Genomic DNA, 23,129 nt, shown 5'->3' on the forward strand with positions numbered 1-23,129 from the left:
AGAAATCATGATTTGTTTGGACATAATGATTTTAAAGTGCCTTTAGACTTCCAAATGGAGATGCTAAAGAGACAGTTGAATGTGTGAATCTGAAGCAAAGTGGCAAGATCTAGTCTGGAAATATACATTTATGAGTCATCTATGTACGGGGAGAATTGAAGCCAGGGGCATGGATGCAAATCTTCAGGAAGAGAACACCTGTGAGCCGTGGGGAGGGTCTAAGAATGAGCTTTGAGGAAATTCAACATCCGCTGGCTGGGTGGAGGATACTGAGCCACAAAAGTCAATGCGATGAAGAGGTCAGCCAGATAGGAGCAAAACCAGGAGGGAGTGGTGTGGTGGGAACCAGAGTCAGCTGCGTTGGGGCCACTGAGAGGTGAAGTGAGGTAAACTGAGAATCAGCACCAGGTCCAGCAAGGGGAAGTCACTGATGACTTAGAGGGTCAGTTCCATGGAGTGGTGGAGACGAAGTCAGACTTGAAAGGACGGAGGAGAGTGATAGGTGATGAAATGGAGATGAATAGATTCGATTTTCTGGTGGCAAAACTTATGATAAAGAAAACACAGAGAGGTAGAAGGCTAGAAGGCACAGTGGGTTAAGGGAGAGGTGTGTGTGTGTGCTGTCATTTAATGACAGAGAGCCTTGGGTGCATTTAAAAGGCAAGGAGAGGGGAGATTGACAGTAACACAATCATAGTAGGGGACTTTAACACCCCACTTTCCGCAATGGACAGATCATCCAAAATGAAAATAAATAAGGAAACACAAGCTTTAGATGACACATTAAACAAGTTGGACTTAATTGATATTTATAGGACATTCCATCCTAAAACAACAGAATACACTTTCTTCTCAAGTGCTCTTGGAACTTTCTCCAGGAGAGATCATATCTTGGGTCACGAATCAAGCCTTGGTAAATTTAAGAAAATTGAAATTGTATCAAGTATCTTTTCTGACCACAGTGCTATGAGACTAGATATCAGTGACAGTAAAAAATCTGTAAAAAATACAAACACATGGAGGCTAAACAATACACTACTAAATAACCAAGAGATCACTGAAGAAATCAAAGAGGAAATCAAAAAATACCTAGAAACAAATGACAATGAAAACACGATGACCCAAAACCTATGGGATGCAGCAAAAGCAGTTCTAAGAGGGAAGTTCATAGCAATACAATCCTACCTTAAGAAACAAGAAAAATCTCAAGTAAACAATCTAACCTTACACCTAAAGCCATTAGGGAAAGAAGAACAAAAAAACCTCAAAGTAGCAGAAGGAAAGAAATCATAAAAATCAGATCAGAAATAAATGAAGAAGAAATGAAGGAAACAATAGCAAAGATCAATAAAACTAAAAGGTGGTTCTTTGAGAAGATAAACAAAATTGATAAATCATTAGCCAGACTCATCAAGTAAAAAAGGGAGAAGACTCAAATCAACAGAATTAGAAATGAAAAAGGAGAAGTTGCAACTGACACTGCAGAAATACAAAGCATCATGAGACTACTACAAGCAACTATATGCCAATAAAATGGACAACCTGGAAGAAATGGACAAATTCTTAGAAAAGCACAATCTTCTGAGACTGAACCAGGAAGAAATAGAAAATATAAACAGACCAATCACAAGCACTGAAATTGAGGCTGTGATTAAAAATTTTCCAACAAACAAAAGCCCAGGACCAGATGGCTTCACAGGCGAATTCTATCAAACATTTAGAGAAGAGCTAACACCTATCCTTCTCCAACTCTTCCAAAGTATAGCAGAGGGAGGAACACTCCCAAACTCATTCTACGAGGCCACCATCACCCTGATACCAAAACCATACAAAGATGTAACAAAGAAAGAAAGCTACAGGCCAATATCACTAATGAACATAGATGCAAAAGTCCTCAACAAAATACTAGCAAACAGAATCCAACAGCACATGAAAAGGATCATACACCATGATTAAGTGGGGTTTATCCCAGGATTACAAGGATTCTTCAGTATACGCAAATCAATCAATGTGATACACCATATTAACAAATTGAAGGAGAAAAACCATATGATCATCTCAATAGATGCAGAGAGCGCTTTTGACAAGATTCAACGCCCATTTATGATAAAAACCCTCCAGAAAGTAGGCATAGAGGGAACTTACCTCAACATAATAAAGGCCATATATGACAAACCCACAGCCAACATCATTCTCAATGGTGAAAAACTAAACCATTTCCACTAAGATCAGGAACAAGGCAAGGTTACCCACTCTCACCACTGTTATTCAACATAGTTTTGGAAGTTTTAGCCACAATAAAAGGAATCCAAATCGGAAAAGAAGAAGTAAAACTGTCACTGTTTGCAGATGACGTGATACTATACACAGAGAATCCTAAAGATGCTACCAGAAAACTTCTAGAGCTAGTCAATGAATTTGGTAAAGTAGCAGGATACAAATTTAATGCACAGAAATCTCTTGCATTCCTATACACTAATGATGAAAAACCTGAAAGAGAAATTAAGGAAACACTCCCATTTACCATTGTAACAAAAAGAATAAAATACCTAGGAATAAACCTACCTAAGGAGACAAAAGACCTGTACTCAGAAAACTATAAGACGCTGATGAAAGAAATCAAAGATGACACAAAAACAGATGGAGAGATATAACATGTTCTTGGATTGGAAGAATCAATATTGTGAAAATGACTATTCTACCCAAAGCAATCTACAGATTCAGTGCAATCCCTATCAAATTACCCATGGCATTTTTCACAGAACTAGAACAAAAAAATCTTAAAATTTGTATGGAGACACAAAAGACCCGGAATAGCCAAAGCAATCTTGAGGGAAAAAAACGGAGCTGGAGGAATCAGGCTCCCTGACTTCAGACTATACTACAAAGTGACACTCATCAAAACAATATGGTACTGGCACAAAAACAGAAATATAGATCAATGGAACAGGGTAGAAAGCCCAGAGATAAACCCACCCACCTATGGTCAACTAATCTATGACAAAAGAGGCAAGGATATACAATGGAGAAAAGACAGTCTCTTCAATAAGTGGTGCTGGGAAAACTGGACTGCTACTTGTAAAAGAATGAAATTAGAACGCTCCCTAACACCATACACAAAAATAAACTCAAAATAGATTAGAGGCCTAAATGTAAGACCGGACACTATAAAACTCTTAGAGGAAAGCATAGGAAGTACACTCTTTTACATAAATCACAGCAAGATCTTTTTTGACCCACCTCCTAGAGTAATGGAAATAAAAACAAAAATAAACAAATGGGACCTAATGAAACTTAAAAGCTTTTGCATAGCAGAGGAAACCATAAACAAGACGAAAAGACAACCCTCAGAATGGGAGAAAATATTTGCAAATGAAGCAACTGAGAAAGGATTAATCTCCAAAATATACAAGCAGCTCATGCAGCTCAATATCCAAAAAACAAACAACCCAATCCAAAAATGGGCAGAAAACCTAAATAGACATTTCTCCAAAGCAGATATACAGATTGCCAACAAACACATGAAAGGATGCTCAACATCACTAATCATTAGAGAAATGCAAATCTACAAACAATAAATGCTGGAGAGGGTGTGGAGAAAAGGGAACCCTCTTGCACTGTTGGTGGGAATGTAAATTGATACAGCCACTATGGAGAACAGTATGGAGGTTCCTTAAAAAACTAGAAGTAGAACTACCATACGATCCAGCAATCCCACTGCTGGGCATATACCCTGATAAAACCATAGTTCAAAAAGAGTCATGTACCACAGTGTTCATTGCAGCTCTATTTACAATAGCCAGGACATGGAAGCAACCTAAGTGTCCATCGACAGATGAATGGATAAAGAAAATGTGGCATGTGTACAATGGAATATTACTCAGCCATAAAAAGAAATGCAGTTGAGTTATTTGTAGTGAGATGGATGGACCTAGAGTCTGTCATACAGAGTGAAGTAAGTCAGAAAGAGAAAAACAAACACTGTATGCTAACACATATATATGGAATCTAAAAAAAAAAAAAAAATGGATCTGAAGAACCTAGGGGCAGGACAGGAATATAGACACAGATGTAGAAAATGGACTTGAGGACGCAGGGAGGGGGAAGGGTAAGCTGGGACTAAGTGAGAGAGTGGCATGGACATACACACACTACCAAATTTAAAATAGATAGTGAGAAGCAGCCGCATAGCACAGGGAGATCAGCTCGGTGCTTTGTGACCACCTAGAGGGGTGGGATAGGGAGGGTGGGAGGGAGACGCAAGAGGGAGGGGATATGGGGATATATGTATACATATAGCTGATTCACTTTGTTATACGGCAGAAACTAACACAACATTGTAAAGCAATTATACTCCAATAAAGATGTTAAAAATAAAATAAAATAAAAATACACAAAAAAAAAGGCAAGGAGAAAGTTCCAGAATGAAAGCAAAAGGCAAAGTATCAACAAATGTCCTAAGATGCAAGGGAGTGAAATTCAAAGCCTGGTTGTGGAGCTCAGTCTTAAATAGTTGGAGGAGCAGCTCCTAATGGAAACTGGCAAGGGAAAGGCGAGGATGGATGTGAGGGTAGGTGGGTTTATCTGCTTGATTGCAGGAAGTTCCTATCTGGTTGTTTCTGTTTGAGTGTGTGTGAATATTTGTGTGTGAGTGATTTTGTATGTGAATGCCCAGTTGTTTGAGGTCACATGTAGTATTCTTTTATGACACTTTTGACTTGATTATAATGTGCTAGTATTTAATTTAGGGTTTTCCATGCATGTATGAATGATATTGATGCACGTAGGTATCATCTATTGAGCGTGGTGGAGTACAAGAATGCCTTCCTGCAAATGGGAAAGTAGGACTGCAAGCTGATTTGGCCCACTATGGGCTCATTTTAGCATACTTCCCATGGAGATGTGTTCCCGACATGGTACATCAGCAATAGCTGTTTTGTTCTCTTCAAATCCCTTCAAATCATAACAGGCCTCTAGCTGTAGTTTCTTCCAGCTACTCTTGATATAATTGGTCACTTCCTTTCAGGCTCCAGTGATGTTTATGATGCCCTTCATAAGGCCAAATGGCTTTCAACAGTCCTTAATTTTTACCAGCTGTCTCCTCATCTGGCTCCTAAAAAGAACTCACCTATTTGGAGTGCTATAAAACTTGCATTTTCATACCAAAATGGCACTCCTCTGGGTCCATACCATATTATGGTTCTACTTTTTTTCATTACCTGGGAGTTCATAGTAGTATTTATTCTATCGTACTGGCTAATCAGCAGAGGAAAAAACCTATGCTAACTGTTCTTTTCAATATGGCCCTAGGCTTGCATCTGTCATATAGCATTGTATAAGGCAACACTATATGAAGTAGATCTGGTCTTTTTTTTCTTTTATAGATTTTTGTCATCAGGTTTGTACTAGTCTTGTGAGATGAATTGGAGTTTTCCATACTTTTCAATAATTTTAAATAGTTCATATCGTAAATGCTATCTGTTTAAAAAGTTTGAAAGAATTTGTTCCTACAACTGTCTAAATTCAGTTCTTGCTTTTCCCTCTTGGGGGCAGGATTGAGGGGGGAGCATTGTGGCTGGATCTTTAACATCATTTTCAAGATTCCCCCCTGCTTATTGTTATATACAAGGTCTTAATTTTAAAGTGAATTTCATAATTTAGATGTTCTTAGAAAAAAGTCATCTATTTCATGATATTAAAACCATCATCAAGAGATGTTCATCTTGGGCTTCCCTGGTGGCGCAGTGGTTGCGAATCTGCCTGCCAATGCAGGGGACACGGGTTCGAGCCCTGGTCTGGGAAGATCCCACATGCTGCAGAGCAACTGGGCCCGTGAGCCACAATTACTGAGCCTGCGCGTCTGGAGCCTGTGCTCCGCAACAAGAGAGGCTGCGATAGTGAGGGGCCCGCGCACCGCGATGAAGAGTGGTCCCCACTTGCCGCAACTAGAGAAAGCCCTCGCACAGAAACGAAGACCCAACACAGCCATTAATAAATAAATAAATTAATTTAAAACAAACAAAAAAAACCCAAGTCTTTACCAAAAAAAAAAAAAAAAAAAAAAAAAGAGATGTTCATCTAGTCTCAAGTTGCTTTAAGGCTTCCTCTTCTCTTTTTTCTTGTCACAAATAATGTGTAACCTAGTCACTCTTTTTGACCTAGGAGTTTTATAGGAAATGACTTTTAAAAAATTCTAATGTTTGGATTGGGGGGTGGGTTAATAGTTTATTATTCATTTATAGTTGGACTCTATTATGGTCAAGAATGTTACTTGCATAATTTCGGGCTTTTGGAATTTAGTGCAGTTTTCTTTATAGACTCATATAGGATCAATTTTTGTTAATGTTCCACTGGTGCTTAAAAAGAGCATATTACATCTGTTTCTAAGGGCCAAGGCTATTTGGTTATTTTATCAACATAATTTTCTTATTCAAATCATTTTCCCACTTTGAAAAATAATTTGTTATGTTAAATAGTGGGTGTCATCTTAAAGGTTCTGACTATAGATTTTTTTATTGCTCCAGGTATTTCTTACTGGGTGTGTGTGTGTGTGTGTGTGTGACGTTACTTGGCATGTTGAATTTGTCAAGATTTGTTTGCAAGAAATCCAACTCAAACTAACCTTAAACCAGCAAAAGGGAATGTATTAGCTCATTTACTGGCTCTGCTTCCCCTCATAGAGTCTGTGTTTTTACCCTTTAATTATGAATTCATTTCTTGATGTAGGCTTTGGATATTTTTTTGCCAAAGAAAAACAACCTTCTTACTATGACATTGTAGAAGTCAAATGTGAAGTGAAGGATGTTGCCTCATGCTACCAAAGGAATTTATTACAAAAATTATATCGAAATTTCAACACTTGATTTATTTTATGACTTCTAAATGCATATTTGCGATTACTATCCATATTTTAAGTATAAGATGAAGTAAACTTATTTTTATAATTTTTACTTTTGAGGATAAAGGTTTGCTCAAACATCTTGAAGTGAAAAGTGTTGAAGTCATGTTGTAGGTCCAGTACGTGGGAAGGGAGATATTCTCATGGCCGTCTTTGGAAAATGCATACTTCAATAAGTATCCTAAATCGCCTATTAAACTTTTATATTTTTTTGAGTAAAGTTGCTTTAAGACCCAAAGATTTGTCACAAATGTTGTGAAATTCCATCAAAATGGTTAAAATGAGATAACTTTGGTGCTTTCAGACTCACCCCCTCAATCTCCGGAAAACGTTCCAAAATAGTCTCTAAGTGTAGTTTCTAAATAATTTTGATTACAAATTAAAATATATGTGAAAGATAACTGAATTTTTCTCAGATTAAAAAGAAATGAAACCTGCTAGAAAATGAACATCTATGTCCCTGTAAAATCACTAAGAAAGTTTGACATTTGCTGGTGAGAACCCAAGGTGTGATGTTGTAGCAGTGTCTCCTTGTATTTCAGGTTAGCCAGTGTTTATTTAAAAAAAGAAAAAGGTTCATGGAAGATGCATGGAGATTTAAGACTGCATCCTGCCATGGACAGGAGCATAAGATTACAACTGAAGAAAGCAAAAGAAAATTTAGTGAAAAGAACTGAACATCTCAAATACATATTTTATACATACTTTTGGCCTGTACTGCATTCTGCAAAATATTGTAAAATGGTTGAATTGAAACATGGCATTTGGAAAAAGAACCACAATCTTATAACATAATGGAACACACATTTTTGCATGAAACTGAATACATTTGCGTATTTCAAATAGCATAGTCAGTCGCTATTACAATTTTCATTTGATTTTTTCATCAAAAGTTTCATTTATATTTTGTTCAGTTCTGATTTTCCAATAATTTTTTTTTTGTCTCAACAAAAAAAGAAGAGTGGTTGAGACATGGGCTTTGGGGTCAGACAGACCTGTCTAGCCTCAAAGGAAAAATGTGCCTGTGAAAGTTCATATTTGAACAGGGAAGCTGGTTGGCTGTATTGTACTTTGGAATCCCTCGGGTACAAAAGAAAGACCACTGAATTAGGAAGCAGGAAATCTGATTTTCAGTTTTGAATCTACCACTCTTTTGTGGTCTTCATTTCTCTCTCAACTGTTTTCTTATGATTAAATTAATAAAATGGAGATAATGATACCATTCTTTTGACCTCACAAGATTATGGTGGGCTCAAATAATGTATTTGAAAGCACTTCATACACTGCAAATCACTTTCCCAACAGGAGGCATTGCTGTTGTTTTTGCTAGTAATAGAAATATTACTAATGATAGTATTAGTGAACGGGAACTCCAACTCTAATGAAAATTTTAATAAGGGTTATGCATCAAATTTAGCACATATTCAATGATATAAAGAAAGTGTTGGGCTTCCCTGGTGGCGCAGTGGTTGAGAATCTGCCTGCTAATGCAGGGGACGCAGGTTCGTGCCCTGGTCTGGGAGGATCCCACATGCCGTGGAGCAACTAGGCCCGTGAGCCACAATTACTGAGCCTGCGCGTCTGGAGCCTGTGCTCCACAGCAAGAGAAGCCACGATAGTGAGAGGCCCGCGCACCGCGATGAAGAGTGGCCCCCACTTGCCGCAACTAGAGAAAGCCCTCGCACAGAAATGAAGACCCAACACAGCCAAAAATAAATAAATAAATAAAATTAAAGAAAGTGTTATTCTTTAGGAGCTGATGTGAAAATTCCTCTTAGGGAAATTATTGTATATGTTTGGAAGGAACACTTTGATGATTCACTTGAGGGAACTCCTAGCTTTGAGTATATTTGGAATGCAGATCAGTCTGAAGGTGGATGGGGAGTCAGGATGCTCCTTAATGGCTTAAAGTGAGTATATTTGGGGGAGGGACGGTAGAGGGACTGAGTTTAAAAGGTGATGGAGAGAATATCAAAGACTGGGAGACTGCAAAATGCAAAGTCGTTTGCTCCACGTGTACCCTGAAATTCAGCCTGCAGCCACATAATATGGTCAAAAGGGCAGTAGCTTAAGAATGAGAAGTCTCAAGACCCTGTTTTCTTTTTTCCCCACAATGAGTTATTTTAAGTCATTTGCACTTTTCCTCTTTCCAACCTCCAGGCCATCAAGAAGCCATTGCAGTGTGCTTACACATCCAGACCCAGCAGACGGTCAACGACTCCTTGTGTGATATGGTCCACCGTCCTCCAGCAATGAGCCAGGCTTGTAACACGGAACCCTGCCCGCCCAGGTATGTGCTGTCTCATGCTCCCAGGACACACCGTCTGAATGGTAACACCCTCCCTTGCAGAGAAACACTTGTGTGCATTGAGACTGGCGGGTCCACCCAAAGTAGATCAGCCTGGCCTACTTCGGAGTTCTCCCTTCTCTGTTCAAGTTATGCCCCAGCCAAATTCTTGCTAAGATGCACAGATACTGCCAGGTTCAGCAGGAAACCCCTTTAGTCTGACTTTTGTTTGCATCAAACATGAATGAACATGAACTGGCCTGCTGCTGGGTCAGCAGTTTTGTTCTGTCTCCTGTCTGTCTCCTCAAGAACATTTCTTTGCCTAAAGCCACATCCAAAAGCACAGGATCTGAGGTCGAGTTGGCACTGGTACACAGTAGGTGCTCAATCCATATTTGTTGAATGACAGAGTGATCTCCTATTTGTTACCTAGAACTCACACCAGTGTGTTCTTACCTTCCCACTGATTTACCATAGATCTCAGATTATGGGGTGTAATGTTACAGGCCCCAAAGAGTAGGCGAGGTTGACTTATTTTTGGTCTCCTTGGTCTGAAAGTTTGAACTTAAAAGTTAATTTGCTTCCTTTCACAAGTCCTTTCAAGATCCTGGGGAATTTTATCAGAAGGAAGGGTAGGTTTTCCCCCTGTTCCTCTATCCCTGCGTGTTGCTGGCTACAGAGGATTATAACTCAGCATCACTGGTCTCTCACACAAGACCTTCCAAAATCCAGGCCCCATTTTTTTCTCTTCTCTATCCTTTACCTTTATAATCTTGACCTCTCTTCTGTGATAAATTTAAAACCAAATATTTAAAGCCCATTCCCAATCACCTCCTCTCTCTTGTTGCCAGATTCTCTTTCCTGCCTCTTAGTAATTATATCACCCATCTAATGAGGAACCTGTATTCACTAAAGGTGAGTTTAGTTATGTCTAGGACCCTAAGTAATTGAGGAAGTTTATTGTGTCCCATGCCATACGGGAGTAAGGATAGGTTTTTATGTTTATTCAGGAAATAAGTTGTGCTTCTGGAATTCTCTTGATCTTTCTGATTTTGATTCCATGAGATGTGTTGGCTATGAGGCAGAAACTCCTGCCTTCGTGGTCTGAAAGTGGTGAGGGTGAGGATCAAATAAGTCAGGGCATCCTGGAGATCCGGTCTTATGTATCCCACAGATGGGCCCTTTCCTTGTGGGTCTTGGTCTCTAACCTGCAGAGTCTTGGGAAGAGGCCAGCTCAATGCGTGCTTCATCCCTGGGGAGACCACACCTGCAGTAAGCCAGGCACAGGGTTTTATATAGCCGTATTTCTTTTTTTTTTTAATTTTTATTGGAATATAGTTGCTTTACAGTGTTGTGTTAGTTTCTGCTGTACAGCAAAGTGAATCAGCTATACATATACATATATATCCCCTCCTTTTTGGATTTCCTTCCCATTTAGATCACCACAGAGCATTGAGTAGAGTTCCCTGTGCTATACAGTAGGTTCTCATTAGGACATGGAAGCAACCTAAATGTCCATCAACAGAAGAATGGATAAAGATGGGGTCCATTGCCATATTTCTGACTTAAGTTGTCGGCTAAGGAAATACGGGGAACTTCTTGACTTGCGTTAGAGCCATCTTGCTGTGCTCAGCTGAGAGGAGGCAGTAAAGACCTACAGACTTACTTTGGTGAGCAAGGCCCAGAAACAGCATAGGGAAATCTTCTTTCCTGGACATCCCATTTCCACCCCCAGGTTTACTGAATTCCAGAGTCATCCGTACCAGAACACTAGCAGAAAATTGCAGAAGAGACAATACAGTACGACTATTAGGATCTAACTGGGAGTAAGGATGCCCACTTTGTCAAGTCTGTCCGGAGCTTTCCAAGAACATCAAGCATATGGGAGGTGGTGCTGAGGCTATATCCATTTGGAACATCCCTTTCAACTTTTTTTTTTTTAACACCTTTATTGGAGTATAATTGCTTTACAATGGTGTGTTAGTTTCTGCTTTATAACAAAGTAAATCAGTTATAAATATATCTCCATATTACTTCCCTCTTGCGTCTCCCTCCCTCCCACCCTCCCTATCCCACCCCTCCAGGTGGTCACAAAGCACCGAGCTGATCTCCCTGTGCTATGCAGCTGCTTCCCACTAGCTATCTATTTTACATTTGGTAGTGTATATATGTCCATGCCACTCTCTCACTTTGTCCCAGCTTACCCTTCCCCCTCCCCGTGTCCTCAAGCCCATTCTCTAGTAGGTCTGCGTCTTTATTCCCGTCTTGCCCCTAGGTTCTTCATGACCGTTTTTTTTTCTAGATTCCATATATATGTGGTAGCATATGGTATTTGTTTTTCTCTTTCTGACTTACTTCACTCTGTATGACAGACTCTAGGTCCATCCACCTCACTACAAATAACTCAATTTCGTTTCTTTTTATGGCTGAGTAATATTCCATTGTATATATGTGCCACATCTTCTTTATCCATTCATCTGTCGATGGACACTTAGGTTGCTTCCATGTCCTGGCTATTGTAAATAGAGCTGCAATGAACATTGTGGTACATGACTCTTTTTGAATTATGGTTTTCTCAGGGTATATGCCCAGTAGTGGGATTGCTGGGTTGTATGGTAGTTCTATTTCTACTTTTTTAAGGAACATCCATACTGTTCTCCATAGTGGCTGTATCAATTTTCATTCTCACCAACAGTGCAAGAGGGTTCCCTTTTCTCCACACCCTCTCCAGCATTTACTGTTTGTAGACTTTCTGATGATGGCCATTCTGACCGGTGTGAGATGATACCTCATTGTAGTTTTGAATTGCATTTCTCTAATGATTAATGATGTTGAGCATTCTTTCATGTGCTTGTTGGCAATCTGTATATCTTCTTTGGAGAAATATCTATTTAGCTCTTCTGCCCATTTTTGGATTGGGTTGTTTGTCTTTTTGATATTGAGCTGCATGAGCTGCTTGTAAAATTTGGAGATTAATCCTTTGTCAGTTGCTTCACTTGCAAATATTTTCTCCCATTCTGAGGGTTGTCTTCTCGTCTTGTTTATGGTTTCCTTTGCTGTGCAAAAACGTTTAAGTTTCATTAGGTCCCATTTGTTTATTTTTTTATTTTTTTATTTTTTAATAAATTTATTTATTTATTTATATTTAGTTTTGGCTGTGTTGGGTCTTCGTTTCTGTGTGAGGGCTTTCTCCAGTTGTGGCAAGCGGGGGCCACTCTTCATCGTGGTGCGCGGGCCTCTCATTATCACGGCCTCTTTTGTTGCGGAACCCAAGCTCCAGACGCGCAGGCTCAGTAGTTGTGGCTCACGGGCCCAGTTGCTCCGCGGCATGTGGGATCTTCCCAGACCAAGGCTCAAACCCGTGTCCCCTGCATTGGCAGGCGGATTCTCAACCACTGCACCACCAGGGAAGCCCCCAATTGTTTCTTTTGTTTTTATTTCCATTGCTCTAGGAGGTGGGTCAAAAAGGATCTTGCTGTGATTTATGTCATAGAGTGTTCTGCCTATGTTTTCCTCTAAGAGTTTGATAGTGTCTGGCCTTACATTTAGGTCTTTAATCCATTTTGAGTTTATTTTTGTGTATGGTGTTAGGGAGTGTTCAAGTTTCAATCTTTTACATGTAGCTGTCCAGTTTTCCCAGCACCACTTATTGAAGAGGCTGTCTTTTCTCCATTGTATATTCTTGCCTCCTTTATCAAAGATAAGGTGACCATATGTGTGTGGGTTTATTTCTGGGCTTTCTATCCTGTTCCATTAGTCTATATTTCTGTTTTTGTGCCACTACCATACTGTCTTGATTACTGTAGCTTTGTAGTATAGTCTGAAGTCAGGGAACCTGATTCCTTCAGCTCCGTTTTTCTTTCTCAAGATTGCTTTGTCTGGGGCTTCCTTGGTGGCGCAGTGCTTGAGAATCTGCCTGCCAGTGCAGGGGACATGGGTTCAATCCCTGGTCTGGGCAGATCCCACATGCCGCGGAGCAACTAGGCCCATGAGCCACAACTACTGAGCTGGCGCTTCTGGAGCCTGTGCTCTGCAGCAAGAGAGGCCGCGATAGTGAAAGGCCCGCACACCACGATGAAGAGTTGCCCCTGCTTGCCGCAGCTAGAGGAAGCCCTTGCACAGAAACGAAGACCCAACACAGCCAAAAATAAATAAATAATTAATTTAAAACTTAAAAAAAAAAAAGATTGCTTTGGCTATTCGGGGTCTTTTGTTTTTTTCATACAAATTGAGAAATTTTTTGTTCTAGTACTGTGAAAAATGCCAGTGGTAGTTTGATAGGGATGCATTGAATCTGTAGATTGCTTTGGGTAGTAGAGTCATTTTCACAATGTTGATTTTTCCAATCCAAAAACATGGTATATCTCTCCATCTATTTGTATCATCTTTAATTTCTTTCATCAGTGTCTTATAATTTTCTGAGTACAGGTCTTTTGTCTCCTTAGGTAGGTTTATTCCTAGGTATTTTATTCTTTTTGTTGCAATGCTAAATGGGAGAGTTTTCTTAATTTCACTTTCAGATTTTTCATCATTAGTGTATAGGAATGCAGAAGATTTCTGTGCATTAATTTTGTATCCTGCTACTTTACCACATTCATTGATTAGCTCTAGTAGTTTTCTGGTAGCTTGTTTAGGATTCTCTATGTATTGTATCATGTCATCTGCAAACAGTGACAGCTTTACTTCTTCTTTTCCGATTTGGATTCCTTTTATTTCTTTTTCTTCTCTGATTGCTGTGGCTAAAACTTCCAAAACTATGTTGAATAATAGTGGTGAGAGTGGGCAACCTTGTCTTGTTCCTGATCTTTGTGGAAATGATTTCAGTTTTCACCATTGAGGATGATGTCGGCTGTGGGTTTGTCGTATATGGCCTTTATTCTGTTGAGGTAAGTTCCCTCAATGCCTACTTTCTGGAAGGTTTTTATCATAAATGGGTGTTGAATTTTGTCAGAAGCTTTTTCTGAATCTATTGAGATGATCATATGGTTTTTCTCCTTCAATTTGTTAAGATGGCGTATCACATTGATTGATTTTCATGTACTGAAGAATCCTTGTAATCCTGGGATAAACCCCACGTGATCATGTTGTATGATCCTTTTAATGTGCTGTTGGATTCTGTTTGCTAGTATTTTGTTGAGGATTTTTGCATCTATGTTCATCAGTGATATTGGCCTGTAGTTTTCTTTCTTTGTGACATCTTTGTCTGGTTTCGGTATCAGGGTGATGGTGGCCTCGTAGAATGAGCTTGGAAGTGTTCTTCCCTCTGCTATATTTTGGAAGAGGTTGAGAAGGATAGTGTTAGCTCTTCTCTAAATGTTTGATAGAATTTGCCTGTGAAGCCATCTGGTCCTGGACTTTTGTCTGTTGGAAGATTTTTAATCACAGTTTCAATTTCAGTGCTTGTGTTTGGTCTGTTCATATTTTCTATTTCTTCCTGGTTCAGTCTTGGAAGGTTGTGCATTTCTAAGAATTTGCCCATTTCTTCCAGGTTGTCCATTTCATTGGCATATAGTTGCTTGTAGCAATATCTCATGATCCTTTGTATTTCTGCAGTGTCAGTTGTTACTTCTCCTTTTTCATTTCTAATTCTGTTGATTTGAGTCTTCTCCCTTTTTTTCTTGATGAGTCTGGCTAATGGTTTATCAATTTTGTTTATCTTCTCAAAGAATCAGCTTTTAGTTTTATTGATCTTTGCTATCATTTCTTTCATTTCTTTTTCATTTATTTCTGATCTGATCTTTATGATTTCTTTCCTTCTGCTAACTTTGAGGGGGTTTTGTTCTTCTTTCTCTAATTGCTTTAGGTGTAAGGTTAGTTTGTTTATTTGAGATGTTTCTTGTTTCTTAAGGTAGGATTGTATTGCTATAAACTTCCCTCTTAGAACTGCTTTTGCTGCATCCCATAGGTTTTGGGTCATCGTGTTTTCATTGTCATTTGTTTCTAGGTATTTTCTGATTTCCTCTTTGATTTCTTCAGTGATCTCTTGGTTATTAAGTAGTGTAATTTTTAGCCTCCATGTGTTTGTATTTTTTACAGATTTTTTTTTAGTGTAATTGATATCTAGTCTCATAGCGTTGTGGTCAGAAAAGATACTTGATACGATTTTAATTTTCATAAATTTACCAAGGCTTGATTTGTGACCCAAGATATGATCTATCCTGGAGAATGTTCCATGAGCATTTGAGAAGAAAGTGTATTCTGTTCTTTTTGGACGGAATGTCCTATAAATATCAATTAAGTCCATCTTGTTTAATGTATCATTTAAAGCTTGTGTTTCCTTAGTTATTTTCATTTTGGATGATCTGTCTATTGGTGAAAGTGGGTTGTTAAAGTCCTCTACTATGATTGTGTTACTGTCGATTTCCCCATTTATGGCTGTTAGTATTTCCCTTATGTATTGAGGTGCTCCTGTGTTGGGTGCATAAATATTTACAATTGTTACATCTTCTTCTTGGATTGATCCCTTGATCATTATGTAGTGTCCTTCTTTGTCTCTTGTAATAGTCTTTATTTTAAAGTCTATTTTGTCTGATATGAGAATTGCTACTCCAGTTTTCTTTTGATTTCCATTTGCATGGAATATCTTTTTCCATCCCCTCACTTTCAGTCTGTATGTGTCCCTAGGTCTGAAGTGGGTCCTTGTAGACAGCATATATACGGGTCTTGTTTTTGTATCCATTCAGCCAGTCTGTGTCTTTTGGTTGGAGCATTTAATCCATTTACATTTAAGGTAATTATCGATATGTATGTTCCTATTACCATTTTCTTAATTGTTTTGGGTTTGTTATTATAGGTCTTTTCCTTCTCTTGTGTTTCCTGCCTAGAGAATTTCCTTTAGCATTTGTTGTAAAGCTGGTTAGGTGGTGGTGAATTCTCTTAGCTTTTGCTTGTCTGTAAAGGTTTTAATTTCTCTGAATGAGGTCCTCGCTGGGTAGAGTAATCTTGGTTGTAGGTTTTTCCCTTTCATCACTTTAAATCTGTCCTGCCTCTCCCTTCTGGCTTTCAGAGTTTCTGCTGAAAGATCAGCTGTTAACCTTATGGAGATTCCGTTGTATGTTGTTTGCTGTTTTTCCCTTGCTGCTTTTAATAATTTTTCTTTGTATTTAATTTTTGATAGTTTGATTAATATGTGTCTTGGCGTGTTTCTCCTTGGATTTTTCCTGTATGGGACTCTCTGTGCTTCCTGGACTTGACTGACAATTTCCTTTCCCATATTAGGGAAGTTTTCAACTATAATCTCTTCAAATATTTTCTCAGGCCCTTTCTTTTTCTCTTCTTCTTCTGGGACCCTTATAATTCGAATGTTGGTGCATTTAATGTTGTCTCAGAGGTCTCTGAGACTGTCCTCAATTCTTTTCATTCTTTTTTCTTTATTCTGCTCTGCAGTCGTTATTTCCACTATTTTATCCTCCAGGTCACTTATCCATTCTTCTGCCTCAGTTATTCTGCTATTGATCCCTTCTAGAGAATTTTAAATTTCATTTACTTTGTTGTTCATCATTTTTTGTTTGCTCTTTAATCTTCTAGGTCCTTGTTAAACGTTTCTTGTATTTTCTCCATTCTATTTCCAAGATTTTGGATCACCTTTACTATCATTATTCTGAATTCTTTTTCAGGTGGACTGCCTATTTCCTCTTCATTTTTTAGGTCTGATGGGTTTTTACCTTGCTCCTTCATCTGCTGTATGTTTCTCTGTCTTCTCATTTTGCTTAACTTACTGTGTTTGGTGTCTCCTTTTTGCAGACTGCAGGTTCGTAGTTCCCATTGTTTTTGGTGTCTGCCGCCAGTGCCTAAGGTTGGTTCCGTGGGTTGTGTAGGCTTCCTGGTGGAGGGGACTAATGCCTGTGTTCTGCTGGATGAGGCTGGATCTTGTCTTTCTGGTGGGAAGGTCCACGTCTGCTGGTGTGTTTTGGGGTGTCTGTGACCTTACTATGATTTTAGGCAGCCTCTCTGCTAATGGGTGGCATTGTGTTCCTGTCTTGCCAGTTGTTTCGCATAGGGTGTCCAGCACTGTAGCTTGCGTGTTGTTGAGTGGAGTTGGGTCTTGGCGTTGAGATGGAGATCTCTGGGAGATTTTCGTTGTTTGATATTATGTGGAGCTGGGTGGTCTCTGGTGGACCAATGTTCTGAACTTGGGTCTGCCACCTCAGAGGCACAGCCCTGACACATGGCTGGAGCAGCAAGAGCCTGTCATCCACACGGCTGAGAATAAAAGGGAGAAAGAAAGAAAGAGAGAGAGAGAGAGAGAGGGAGGGAAGGAGGGAGGGAGAGAGAGAGAGAGAGAGAGAGAGAGAGAAAGATAAAAATAAAATGAAATAAAATAAAATAAAGTTATTAAAATAAAAAATAGTTATTTTTTAAAAATGTAAAAAGTAATTAAAAAGAAAGAAAGAAAGAAAGAAGAGAGCAAGCGTACCAAAAAACAAATCCACCAGTGATAACAAGCGCTAAAAACTATACCAAAAGAAAAAACAAAAAACAAACAAACAAACAAAAACCAGACAGACAGAACCCTGGGACAAATGGTAAAAGCAAAGCTATACAGACAAAATCACACACAGAAGCATACACATACACACTCACAGAAAGAGAAAAAGGGGGGAAAATATATATATCGTTGCTCCCAAAGTCCACCTCCTCAATTTGGGATGATTTGTTGTCTATTCAGGTATTCCACAGATGCAGGGTACATCAAGTTGATTGTGGAAATCTAATCTGCTGCTCCTGAGGCTGCTGGGAGAGATTTCCCTTTCTCTTCTTTGTTCGCACAGCTCCCAGGGTTCAGCTTTGGATTTCGACCCGCCTCTGCGTTTAGGTTGCCTGAGGGCGTCTGTTCTTCGCCCAGACAGGACGGGGTTAAAGGAGCAGCTGATTAGGGGGCTCTGGCTCACTCAGGCCGGGGGGAGGGAGGGGTACGGAGTGCGGGGCGAGCCTGTGGCGGCAGAGCCCCACGTGACGTTGCACTAGCTTGAGGTGCACTGTGTGTTCTCCCGGGGAAGTTGTTCCTGGATCACAGGACCCTGGCAGTGGTGGGCTGCACAGGCTTCCATGAGGGGAGGTGTGGAGAGTGACCTGTGCTCGCACACAGGCTTCTTGGTGGCGGCAGCAGCAGCCTTAGCGTCTCATGCCCGTCTCTGGGGTCCGCGCTGATAGCCACGGCTCGCGCCCGTCTCTGGAGCTCCTTTAAGTGGCGCTCTTAATCCCCTCTCCTCGCGCACTAGGAAACAAAGAGGCAAGAAAAAGTCTCTTGCCTCTTCGGCAGCTCCGGACCTTTCCCCAGACTCCCTCCCGGCTAGCTGTGGCGTACTAGCCCCTTCAGGCTGTGTTCACGCCGCCAACCCCAGTCCTCTCCCTGGGATCCGACCGAAGCCCGAGCCGCAGCTCCCAGCCCCCACCCGCCCCGGCGGGTGAGCAGACAAGCCTCTCGGGCTGGTGAGTGCTGCTCGGCACCGATCCTCTGTGCGGGAATCTCTCCGCTTTGCCCTCCGCACCCCTGTGGCTGCGCTCTCCTCCGTGGCTCCGAAGCTTCCCCCTTCCGCCACCCGCAGTTTCTGCCCACGAAGGGGCCTCCTAGTGTGTGGAAGCCTTTCCTCCTTCACAGCTCCCTCCCGCTGGTGCAGGTCCTGTCCCTATTCTTTTGTCTCTGTTTTTCCTTTTTTCTTTTGCCCTACCCCGGTACGTGGGGAGTTTCTTGCCTTTTGGGAGGTCTGAGGTCTTCTGCCAGCGTTCAGTAGGTGTTCTGTAGGAGTTGTTCCACATGTAGATGTATTTCTGATGTATTTGTGGGGAGGAAGGTGATCTCCACGTCTTACTCTTCCGCCATCTTGAAGCCTGCTCCCTTTCATCTTTAGGGAAATAGCACTCATGTTAAGTATTGAACACCTTAGTAATCCAAATTACTTATCTTAGGTTTCTCAGTTTTTTCTTATTCTAATATTGGAACCAATGATTCAGATATTTTTGGAAAAGCCGGAGTTTCTGTTTTCCTCCCCTGCCCCATCCCTCCTCTGAGGCCCTGTAAGATGGAGACTACCCATCTGAACTGGGGTAAGAGACAAGGGGAAATACAGGAAGTGAAAAACATAGTTTAATATCTCAACATATTTTCCCATGAAATTGGAATCATGCTCTATGTGATTTTGTAAACTGGTTCCTTAAACTTGAGTCTTGGAATGGGGTAGAAGGAAGAGTTAAACAAACAGAAACATAAATAAGTATATTACTTAAATTATAATAAATGCTATAAAGAAACAGAAATGGTCTCAGGAACAAGAGTAACGTGAGGACCTAATATAGATTGGTGGGGGCTGAGGGTTAGGTGCAGGTGGTCAGAGGAGCCTTTCTAAGGAAGTTCTATGTGAGTTGAGATGTGAAAGCAGAGTAGAAGTTGGCCAGGGGAAGTGTAGAGGAAGGTGTGTTCTAGGCAGAAGGAACAGCATGTGCAAAGACCCCGAGGAAAGGAAGAAGTTGGTGTGTTCAGGAAACTGGACAGAAGGGAAGTCAGTGTATCCTGAGATGAGATCAGACCTGGCAGGGCCATGGTAGGCATTTAGACGTGATCCAGAGAATCAGTGGGGAGCCATTGGAGGCTTTAAACAATGAAATGATAAAGTCACATTTTTGAAAGACTGCTCAAACCCTGAAATGGGGAGAACAGTGATAGAGATGATGAGATCAATTACAAATTTTTAATAAATGTCCTTAAACGAGGTACCCAACCGGCCACAATTCCACTTGAGTATGCCCCATTTAAAGCCTGCTTCCATGTGAATCTGCAATAGTTTTTCCTTAGCTTATCATTTCCTTTTTACTGTTTATATAGTGCCGCAAATATTCTTCATCAAGATGTTGACTCTGCTTTTAGATTTGTAGCCATGAATATCATTGCATCTCTGCTGTCTGTTCCAGAAATGCTCAGAGCATCCTTCAAAAATACTGCTTCCCAAATCGTGCCCCTCTGTGCTCCAGGGTTTTGCAGAGGTGTTTTTGTTTTGTTTTTACATTTTATTGAAGTATAGTTAATTTACAGTGTTGTGTTAATTTCTTCTGTACAGCAAAGTGACTCAGTTATACATATATATATATTCTTTTTCATATTTTTTTCATTATGGTTTATCACAGGATATTGAATATAGTTCCCTGCGCTATACAGTAGGACCTTGTTGTTTATCCATCCTATATATAATAGTTTGCATCTGCTAATCCCAAGCTCCCAATACTTCCCTCCCCAAACCCCCCCTCCCTCTTGGTAACCACAAGTCTGTTCTCTATGTCTGTGAATCTGTTTTTGTTTCATAGATATGTTGATTTGTGCCATATTTTAGATTCCACATATAAGTGATATCATATGATATTTGTCTTAGTATGTTAATTCCCAGGTCCTATCCATTCCTAACTGCCTTGATTCAGATGTTTTGACTGAACGGTTTCTTAGTTCCTAAATAAACTCCTGCTTCTAGTGTTTCCCTGATCCACATGCACACATGTGATTATGAAAGATCCTTCTAAATTGTAGAATGACCGTGTGAGCTTCCACAGAAAGCCCTTCAATGACTTCCCTTTACCTGTGGAAAATCCACATTCTTTACTTTGGCATAGGTATTTGTTTCCTTGGGCTGCCATAACAAAGTACCACAAACTGAGTGGCTTAAAAAAATAGAAGTGTATTGTCTCACCAATCTGGAGACCAGAAGTCCATAAACAAGGTGTTTTGGCAGGGTTGGTTCCTTCAGAGGGCTGTGAGGGAAAATCTGTTCTCTGCCTGTCTCCTAACTTCTGGTAGCTTGAGCGTTCCTTAGCTTGTGGATGGCATTCCTCATGTGTTTTCATATCCTCTTCCCTCTGTATGTCTCTGCATCGAAATTTCCCTTTTATAAGGTCACTACTCATATTGGATCAGGGCCCAATGTCTAATGACCTCATCCTAACTTGATCATCTGTAAAGACCCTATTTCCAAATAAAGTCACATTTCTAGGCACTAGCAGTTAGGACTTCAACATCTTTTTGAAGAAAAGAGTTCAACCCATAACAGCAAATAAAGTCTTTGTTACCCTGGTTTTAGGTTCTTGAACCACATTTCCTGTCATGACCACTCTCACCTCATCACACGCTACACACACACACACACACACACACACACACACAAACACACACACACACACAGGCACTCACGCTGAGGAACTTGCCCAGCAGCCACACTAAATTATTCACTATGACCCATGTTCATGCTCATTCATGCCTTCTGGGCCTTTGCACATACCGTGCCCTCTGCCTGGAGCCCTCCTCTAGGAAATAAGCTAATACTCTCCCATAAAAGTAAGCAGTGGCTCACTTCTCACTGGTATAATGAAGCCCAACAATGTGAAATGGGACCCTAACCTTAGACACTTGATAGGGGTAAGTCTTAATAGTCCAGAGAGAAGTGGGAGTGGGTCAGGGGAATGGGATAGAGCCCTCGTTCTACCTCCATCAAGGCATTTCAGACATGTCCCTTAGCTCTCTGGGCCTAGTTTCTTAATCTGAATGTTGACGATAGGTGTCAGACTTTATGATCACCAAGGTCCCTTTCAGCTCTAGTCTTTCATTGTTGAGTCATGCTTTCAGGTTGCATTTTTCACTCACTTCTCTAGGACTCTGCCTAGTGTTTTCGCAATTATCCTCATATCTACTCATGAGTTGTTTGAAATGCTCAGGATTTGTTTTAGTTCTAAGAATAACAGCCTTTGCTTGAGCTGCCCAGGAGGCCAAGGCAGGGTTGAGTTTGTTTTGCAGTGCTGTCCTTCCTTGGCTTACCAATCAGGGCAAGATTTGACAACAAGTCTATAAACTGTTCCTTAAGGCTGCCGATGGAAGCATGCTGGTTTATTCACGCACCAGCCCACGTGCAGGATCCCTTCCTTCCCTCAGCCTCAGCGAGAGATCCTGCACATTATCTTCTTCAGCAGCATCTTGCTCACAGAGCTTTCAAGCTAGGACTAAGGCAACACACTATATCTTGGCCACTTTGCAAAATTAAGGGTCTGCTTTTATGTGAAGAGAAATACTATTCCTCATTTTGAAGTTGCAAATTTAATAAACTTTTTGAAGGTTGAGAGTCATATTGGAAAAAAACCAGCAGAGACAAAGGGTTGATGCCAAAATAAAGGTAATTTTACAAAAATGTTTTAGGTTCTAGAAACCAGTGGTGTAGGAATAACAGGAACAGGGTGTTGCACAATATTTCCATACAAATATTTACTGACTCCAAGGGCAATAGCGGTAAAATATTACCCCAGGGTGAAACTTACCAGTGAGATTGGATTGGACAGTCAGTAGATCTTTATTTACCCAAAGGCAAATGTATTTGATGTATTAGCCTGAACTCTCCAAGGTGGGGTGTTGTATGTTTATTTGCTTTTATGGGGTTACTCCCCTTGGTCTATCCTGTAACTGCTGAGTGTCTGCTATTTATGGAGTTTGCTTTTTCCAAGAGAGAGCCAGCGGTTCATAGAAACATGCGGGGTTACTTAACGGTCCCACTAGTCTGAGAAGAGCCTTCTTCTATGACAGGATTCAACACAGGGAAGTAGGGAAACAGGAGGCAAGAGTAATGTGTTTCTGTACCGACTTGTTACCCAGTTCTTGAATTAAAAAAAAAAAATTCTGTGTTTAGTTCATTGTCTGTTAATAAGAAATTGTTATCCATTTCTTGAATAAAAATGGTTCCGCTTCTGGTTCCTTATGGCACTAATTGATTCTTCTAGTTACATACTTTCTTGAAAGACTGATCATCCTGAAGTCACTTCAAATAAATTACATAGTTAAGCTGAGTTGTTTTAATAGTGCAACAAAAGCCTTCTAATTATTTAGCCATGTAGTCTGATTGTCATCAAAGTATGACCTATATATCTACTATTGGTGATTTCCCTCACCTCTAAAGCTCCTGGAAATTTAGATATTAATAG

General features: G+C 40.3%; 1 protein-coding gene across 4 annotated transcripts in view; it reads left to right on the forward strand.

Annotated features, from left to right (window-relative positions):
- Nucleotides 1-23,129, forward strand: part of LOC309626986 (endophilin-A3) — a 651,420-nt gene that overhangs the window by 531,338 nt on the left and 96,953 nt on the right. For all 4 annotated transcript variants that reach the window (XM_082388458.1, XM_082388455.1, XM_082388460.1 and 1 more), the window contains one exon: nt 9,059-9,188. In XM_082388458.1, the coding sequence (XP_082244584.1) occupies nt 9,059-9,188 (130 nt within the window). The remainder of the gene's footprint in view (nt 1-9,058; nt 9,189-23,129) is intronic.

This window comes from Balaenoptera borealis, assembly GCF_965194805.1.
Source record: "Balaenoptera borealis genome assembly, chromosome: 3".
Classification (NCBI taxonomy): Eukaryota; Metazoa; Chordata; class Mammalia; order Artiodactyla; family Balaenopteridae; genus Balaenoptera; species Balaenoptera borealis.